Below are 8,746 nucleotides of genomic sequence, written 5' to 3' on the forward strand. Positions count from 1 at the left end.
CAAGACCACAACAAAAAACTGCACGCTAAATGGGGCAACAAGAGCTGTAGTATTCAGATTCACTGTGTTAATACTCTCACAAGAACCTCAGTCTGGATGTTTTTCTGACATCTTGAAAAAAAATCAAGCAAATAAACAACAAAAACTGAAGACAAACGTGAAATCAAACAGGCATTTCACATCAGGTGAAAAGCATCGCAATTCACAACTCAGCATTTTGATAGAGGTTTGAGCTGCTGCAAACTTTAGACACTTGCTGTAATGTGCAAGTGTTGGAAATTTCCACACATGCTATTACACCCCCGAACCAGTTAGTAGACACACTTTCGTAAACCTTTATGACCAATGAGTAAAACAATGGGCCTGTTTGTTTTTGTTTTTCATGCAATGAAAGTTCCATTAACCTTAAATTAAAAAGATAAACCATTAATATGGGAACTTTTCTTTTGGAAAAACCGAACATTCAATGAGGTATTCTAACTTTCTTAATTAATTTACATGCATTTTTATAATATAGATACATGTATTTAAGATGGTTTTATAAGTGATGTACAAAAATATTTATTCTGAACTTATTTATAAGACAGCAAAACATAAGTACTAGGCAACATTGACTAAACCTGTTTTTCTCAGTGTGTTGGGTCTGAACCGCAGGGAGAAGAAAAACAGGGCAAAATGACACACTTTGCAGAGAAAGCTCAGGGTAATTAGTTAGCCAATGTGAAGGTTTTTGCCTCAGCATAACTGGGCTAATTGTTCTGCTTCAATACTATGTGTTAAAAGGGTTTGGTGACAACCACCCTGGCCGTTTGTTACAGCTCCACCTCCAGCTCTTCTACAATAACCTACATTTCTCAAGATTCTGCTTCGCATCATAAGCAGTGTCTCACCCCATTGCCAAGCACCGGTTGAAAGTCTCAGGCAGAGAAACTAGATGTCACAGACAGACCGCATAACCAAAAATAGAGAAGAAAAGGGCATGTTGTTTGCTCCTACAAATGTTAAGCTGAGTACTTGGAGGACAAATGCGGGCAAATATTTTGCATAATCTTCCAAATCCATCTCTTCAAACACTTGCTGCATTATGTGAAGCGGAGCGTTAAATACAGTATTGAAATAAAGTAAAAGACAGATGGAACAAACGCCACTGCCTTGTAATTACCACCTTTCCAAAGCTAGTGTAAACCTCTACCAAATACTTCCATCAAAGGGCCCCAATATGCAGAAAAAGGTTTACATGGATTCTGCCTGGGTGATGCAAACAATATCATGATGAATTTGCCGTTGGAATAAATGAAACAAAACACTGCAGGAGAAAACACAAACACAGTGTCTTGTGTTATAATTGCGTGGGCGTTGAACCAGCATGACTAACACATGCACAGATGTGCTCATAAACACGTCAAAGTCCCCGAGAGCAATGTTTCATCTGCCACCATATTAGCAAGTAAGACATTAAACTATACAAAGCTGTAAAAAAGGAACACAATGAAGAACCTGCAATAACTCACAGTGGTTTAGGTCTCACGCTGAAACAATAGATTTTTTTTTTTTTTTTAACTCTTGAATGGAGAGTATATTGTTGTTGTAGTTTACTATTTGTTTGTCTGCTGTTTAGTCTACTGTTTGTGGGTATAACTGAGCTCAATGTATTAGCACAACATTTTTAAACTACATCCAGCTTACTGTGATGGGAGACGTGCTGAAGCAAATCTTCCTCTTTGGTGGGATGTCCTCCTTATTTTCTTCCGGCAGACCAGGGATCTCCGTCACATCGGAGCCTGGGTCGTAGACAATATCCTCGTCATCACCATACAGGTCATCATCGGGATCGGTGCAGCTTTCCCCCCATCCCTGGTAACAAGCGTCCCCATCTGCATTAAAAATCACCCTCTCATTTCCTGTATATTCCTCCTCCGGTTCTTCAATTTGGTCCTTGGGTGGTTCAGGGGATGTTTTCTGCGTCAAAGCATCCACATCGTCTTTGCTTTCTCCAGTTTGCGGGGTTGTGGTGGGCAGCGGCTCATGAGTAACATCTTCAAAAATTTTATTGGTTATCACAGTACTAGGTGTAAATTTTGAGGCTTTGATGACTTCTTGGTCCTCAATAAGTGTCAGTGAGTCTGAGGGGTTTTCTTCTTCTTCACAAGAGCCATTAACTTGGCTTCCATTGGTGGTGGCATTGTACAAATTTTGCCTGTCTCTTCTAGAAGCTTCCCCGGTTTTATCATGGCTCTCTTTATCTCGTGAACCCTCTTTTTTGGCTTCAGAAGTATCTGCTCCAGGACTGGGGCTCAGGAAGTCCTCAGTGGATGAAGACGCAGGAAGCTTGCCCCCGATTTTGTTCCGGTAGTTTCCGCGGATTGGAGATTGTCGTGACTCATCCTCGCTGAGATCTCCTCCTTGGCGGTAGGATCCATCAGGTGAGTAGAGGGCTCGCCTACCGACTCCTCTATAGGACCCCCCTTGATTGTGTTGGTCAGCATTTTCAAAAACAGCACTTAGCTGACTAACGGTTGGCGATGATGCCTCGGTTCTGGAGCACAGAGAGTCCAGAGAGTCTGTGCTGCCTCTGTTGGACCTCGCTCCTCTCCAGTCATCAAGGTGTTCATGAGAGCCCCTCTTATCGCGTCCGTAGGGAAAGACTGGTGATTGGGATTGGTCACGTGACTGTTGTTCAAATAGTTTCCTGGTTTCGGAAAACTTTGCCCCTGCACCCCCAATCCTCTCAGCAGACGAAGAATGTTGAAGTTTGATGACTGATCCATCAGTTTTGTTGATGAAGTTTGTGGGCTTCACTAGTTTTTGCGGCGAAGATTCATCCCGACCCCTAGCTTTACTGGTTGTATTTTCCGAGCCCATCTGCATGAACATGTCCTTAATGCGGCTGACGTGAGCGCCATACTGGCGACCCCTCGGTTGTTTCACCCGCTCGAGGTCTTTGGGCTTCGAGTCTCCATCAATCCGAGGCTGGTCAAAGGCCCTCTTGAGTGCCTGAAACTCAGCCCGGTAGGCATTACGGTGGGGGGAGGCACTGCGGATGCTGGTCCTCTCCCCCGAAGCCTCCGTCTTCAGCATGATGATGTCTTTGGGTTTAGAGGCAATGTCAGCATTGCTGTGACCTCATTAAGAGTCCAAAGTCTAGTTGGGCCTACTCCAGTGCTTTAAGCCTAGTCACACCTGCAGAGAGGAAAAGAGATGTAAGTAGACTGAATTTATATTCTGATCTTAACAACAGTCAATGCAGAACTTCTTTATTCTAGCCACAGTGTTTTCTCAGAGATAAACACACATCAGTAAAAGCACCAGAGGCAACTTTGGGATGAAGAGTCCTGCCTGAGGATGTTGAATGAAGAAGCAGGTATTGTATCTTTCTGTGCACTGCCCAACTCACTCTTCCTCCTGACACTTCATGATGTACCTCCATACACATTATCAATCATACGTAGCTAACTTTTAACTTTGTTAACAATTATAGATAAAATATAGAAAATATAATTTATGTTATCAATTACATATCTACATACTCTCCAAACAAATATACTGCTCAATGTTATTGTACGCAAGGTTTAAGCAAGCATAAGAATACCACAGATTCATGGTATATATAAAAATGTTTTAAAAAATGTACATGAGCGCACTGATAAGCAACCATCATTCCTGCTTCCTGTAGCATAATGAATATTACAGGTTAAATAGTGTTATCTATTAAATTTATTGATTATTATTTTTTACCAGAAAATAAAAACTGACAATTTTTTTTTATATATAATTAAGTAAAACATGCATTAGCCTTGTTTCAGCCAGCCAATAACAACAGCAATATGTGGGGGAGGGTCAACATCGGTGCTTCTAATTTAAAAGCTTTAACTGCAGGAATGTTTTGACGTACAATTTTGTGCGGTTTTACCTCGATTACCCTGTTAGTGTCTTTAGGTCACACCCTCTGATATTTAAAAATCTATACTTCATGTTAAGAATCATACATTTGTGTTCAAAGCTGTAGAAAATATACTTGTTTTAGTTTCTATTTTTTTTTTATTTGATAAACATCTCTATTAAGAACAGTAACACTTTCATCTCCTCAAGCCATCACATGCCTTATGTTTTTTGTTTGTGGTTTTTCCAAAATGTCAGCCATCACTCACTAACTATATAATCTTTACTATGAGCTTTAATGTTTTGCTGCAGACATGTGGCACGTTTTGGCAATGTTTATTTGCTTCCAGACGCCGCAATACTGGATTAAAGCAGACAAATATTCCATATCTACAGCCATTAATATTTAATCTGGTTCGGAAATGCATACCACACTGTGAGAGGTGAAACACCAGGAAATACTGAGATAAAAAAAGAATACAGGAAAAACCATCCGGTACATGAAAAATCCATTAACCCGAGTTGTTCTGTAACCCGCAGCCTGAATGGTATAGATGTAAGAGTGACAGAAGCAGGGACTGAAACCTAAATGTCCTGGTTCACTATTCATTATTCACCAAGCTGGACTCTTACGGGTCACTTCTGTGAATTTCTTGAGCAATATATTGATTGGCTTGATCTCCAACACCACCGTGGAGGGGAAAAAGAAGATCATAATGTTGTTTGGGAGGAGAAAAAAGTGAGGCTTTAGCACTGACTCGGTTGAATCAGACAAACAAGCGCACATCACCACACCGCGCAGAACATGACAGCTCAGGCTGCCCCCCCTTTTCTCTTCCCCGGAGCCCTTTAACGTGCATTTATTTACATTTATCTCCTTTGGTATCTTTCTGAAAACAGGCGGAACACATGCGGTCAAATGTTCTCGGTGTTTTCAAGACGGCGAAGTTATAACTGTTCGCCACAAAACCACTGCGATCTGGCTCCACTGCAAGAAAAAAGGAAAAAAAAAAAAAAAAGACTTACATTCAACGCTCCAGCTTCGTTGGGCTCCTAACAGGCACGAAATGTAATCCAGAGGGCAAATGCGGAGGGAAATATGGATGCTCTCGCTGGAAAAGCTTCCCAAAAATAACATTTCTCTCCCACGCTCGTAAGTGGTCCAGGACGGAATCGCCACTACAGAAACGCTTAGACACACTGAAGCCGCTTCAACGCCATTGCAGGCAGTGGGTGATGCTGCCAGTTGCACAATAGGGGTGTCGGGGCAATTTGGCAGCCCGTCTCACTGAGCGCTTGCACTCTCGCAGCATTCGCCGAAGGGCAGCGTCCGATCCACATCCACGTCGCGTCCAAAGCGCACGAACTCGCGGCGCTGATGAAGAGCGGCGTGGAAATAGAAAGCGTCATGTGACAGGTGCTCAAACCCAAACTGCGGCAATGGTTCGGTCCGATAATCTGCGCCGCGGAGGGAGGGTGTGGGGGGGTTCAGTGAGCCTGCAGTCTGGCATAAATACCAAAACACAGCGACTGTAACTTCGCTGGAGGATGAGTGCTCGGTAGACGCTCTGGGTGGTGTGGGGTCAAGGACCACACTGATGCTGGTGGTCCATATGAGAGGGTTCCCAAACGGCGGTGCCGGGGCCAGGAAGTGGTGCCGCGGAAGTTTACAGCTGTTATGTCATGCTGCAGTTCAACCGCCAGAACTTTTAATTTAAATTTAAAGTGATAGTTTGGGTTTTATTTTATTTTATTTTTTTATTTGGGTTCTAAGGAGTGGTGTTAAGTAGTCAGGGTCTTACCTACAGTACATCACAGTGTATGTTTTTGATAGTTCAGAGAAACACAAAAGTTTAATTGTCAACCAGATTGGATCAGTTTTTCTGCCATATTGACAGTAGCACAATTTGTTTCGCAGAACAGACTCACATTGCAAGGGTACAGGGACAAAACGTGCGATCTGAAAAATGACAGCTGTGTTCAACATTATACCAGCAAACACGAGTGTGTATCTTATTCATCATGAGGCATTTCTGTCACAAAGAAGGGCATATTTTGTTTAAGTCAGACTGAATCTGATCAGTCTCGCTTGTTCTCGTTCCTTAAACTAAAATTCCAGCAGATCGGAAGATTTTGACCATTGGTGATGGAAATGCCCTGAGTGGTGTGAGTCATTTGACAGATGTAACAAACACAAGTGTTGCACTAGCAGCTGATTCAGCGATCTGAATCAGCCATAGAAAGTTTTGGCAGAAGTGATAATGCTTGAAAATAGAACAGTGGAAAAAGGAATTTCTGGGCCGCATCCTCTCGCATGGGGGGGTTGGGAGGGTTGCTACGACTGAAATAAACAAATGAAAAAATGAATAAATTCTTGTGTTGTATGCCAAGGTGTGTTTAATGTATTGAAGAGATCCTGGGCATAGCCTAACTCTGAAACGATCCCTGGTCTGATTTGTCATTAGCTTGAATCTTCAGTCAAAACGTCTTTCTCTGCAGAACCCACATGAGGTTATTACTTGCAAAAATGACAACTTCGCAGGAACTTACTTCAAAACCTCAAAACTGTTGCACACTCACATCATAATATTAGTTTCTTCCACTCCAACTTCATGTTTTGGAGACAAACATTGTTCAGTTTTAAAAAAAATACCTTCGCAGCTCTTAATTTGCTCCTTCGGTAGCTACATATTAATAAACTCATAAAATATCAAATTATTTTTGTTTGAGTTATTTAAAAGACTTAAATAATCTTAGCGTTGACTCTCAACTCTAAGATTTAAAAGAGGTGTGTTTTGAGTGGAGGTAATCATATATTCTGCATTTTTAGGATTTAAAGGTATGTTTTATTAACATGTATCAGCACTTAAAGTCCAATAAAGCTAAAGAGCTGCTTTTTTGTTTATGCCTGTGAAATGTTTATATATTTTTGGGTCACTAACTGTAAAATGAAACCGTGTACACCCACTGTGACATGATTACATGTAGTTAGAGTTTAGTCCTGAACTAACAACAAACACCTGCCTATGTATGCCTTGATTGTATTGGAAATGACTAGACGGTTTAAATTTGTTTGGGATAAAAACTAAATATAAAGTACGTAATCTCCAAAATGAATTCACTCAAATCTCATTATTTCACTAGGCCTGGATTTCTTCACTCTTTAACAAGCCCTGTTTAAGAATTTAGTTTCCAAATAATTTAGGAATATTGAATATTGTCTTTCCTCATTCATGCTTAGCAGGATCTATGCAAGTCAGACATTGCAGCTGGTCGGGTCACACAGCAGTTCACAGACACACAACCTAACGCAGAAAATCATGTGATTAATCATGAGGAAACAAGGAAGCTTTGTCAACACTGAAATGTGTGATTACTTTTACAGACGGTCCAGAGTTACTTCAGTAATTCTGCTGTGTTAAAATAGAGACCACTGTTAATTTCACATGTACAGAAAATCTAACAAAGTAACTCTAAACAATTTTGACAATTATATATTTTCCGTTAACAGTTTTGGACTATCACATTGGATAACCATTAAAACAAACAAAACAAAACCCACTGACGTTATGTTTTATGTTTTTGAAATGGCTTTCACCGTTTAAATTCAATCCAGTTCAGTTTGTTTATATAGCATCAAATCACGGCAAATGTCACCGCAAGTTATTTTGTGAAAAGCAATCACATAATTCAGTCCCATTGTGCAAAGCCCATTACATTTATTGGCTTCACATAGGTGAGAAACGCAACTATAAACCAGCTGTAAATCTTTTAGGACAGTACACACAGTTAGTCACAGAAATACTTCATTCAGTTTCTTTCTCTAGAAGAGGGAAGCAGTTAAAGAAAGAATGCCAGGATCCAGTGCCTCATCTCTAGAATGAGAACATGAACTTGTTCAGGTGTTGTTCTAGAAAAAGTATGACAACAATACAGAATGCCAACCAAAGGTAAAAAAAAAAAACAAACAAACAAAAAAAACCCCACAGAAAATAAAGTTAATAGGAGAAATAATGTCAAATAATAAAAAAAATTGGGATTGTAGTAGATAAATGTAGTAGAGTTAGGAGAAGCATGTCCTCCACCAGCCTAAGCCTATTTCTGATATATGTAGCATCTTGGATCAGGCAGAGACTTTTTGACAATAAAGAATTATATAAAAATATAAATAGTCCAGCATTAGATTAGTTTTTCTACATCACTCTTGGACAGGATAAGTGTATTTTGGATCTGAAATTAGAACAAAATTTTGATTATAATATTTTAATGACATATCCTCATCAAATATGAGACCAAGGGATTTTTTTTTTTCTGCTTTATTACCAAAGGTCAATATAATGCCGCCCTGTGTATAAGAGACAGATTAAATAGTTTCTTTTTCAAAGACCAAGATCCTAAGACGACAACATCTATCCAGTCTGAATTTAAAAGCACAAAATGTAAAGTGTTCCAGGTTTTTATCTTTTCAACACCTGCCTCTAGACTAACTGATTTGAGTCATCAGGATTAACAGACAGCATAATAATCACAACAGTGTAAATTTATCCCATAGATAGATAGAAAGATACAGTAGATAAATTTTTTCCCCTACGTGTAGGAAAGTTGAATTTATACATTAAAATTCCAAATCAGGCCTTTTTTCCAGCGCAAACATCCGGTAGGCTCACTCCCCTTGATCGGATGGCTGTGTAACACCTCCTTTACAAATACAACGATTCTTGTGATGCATTCATACTTGTCTAAACACCGGCTGTGTAAGACGTTGCTAAGCAACCTAAAAATAATCTTAAGGGGATAGATGGGCGAAAACAGCGAATCACCGCAGAGCAAAAGGGACAGTGTTTTTATCAAACAGAAGATGTTTATC

At 40.1% G+C, this 8,746-nt stretch overlaps 1 protein-coding gene across 5 annotated transcripts in view; it reads right to left on the reverse strand.

Annotated features, from left to right (window-relative positions):
• Positions 1-8,746, reverse strand: part of ppp1r9a (protein phosphatase 1, regulatory subunit 9A) — a 54,346-nt gene that overhangs the window by 42,130 nt on the left and 3,470 nt on the right. For 3 of the 5 annotated variants that reach the window (XM_044137898.1, XM_044137899.1, XM_044137896.1), the window contains exons 1-2: positions 4,906-5,310; positions 1,687-3,180 (exon numbers count right to left, since the gene is read on the reverse strand). In XM_044137898.1, the coding sequence (XP_043993833.1) occupies positions 1,687-3,078 (1,392 nt within the window). In that variant the 5' untranslated portion in view covers positions 3,079-3,180; positions 4,906-5,310. Of the gene's footprint in view, positions 1-1,686; positions 3,181-4,905; positions 5,311-8,746 lie in introns of those variants that run through there. The other 2 variants (XM_044137900.1, XM_044137897.1) reach the window with 1 other exon arrangement.

Source organism: Gambusia affinis, linkage group LG14 (genome assembly GCF_019740435.1).
Source record: "Gambusia affinis linkage group LG14, SWU_Gaff_1.0, whole genome shotgun sequence".
NCBI classification, from domain to species: Eukaryota; Metazoa; Chordata; class Actinopteri; order Cyprinodontiformes; family Poeciliidae; genus Gambusia; species Gambusia affinis.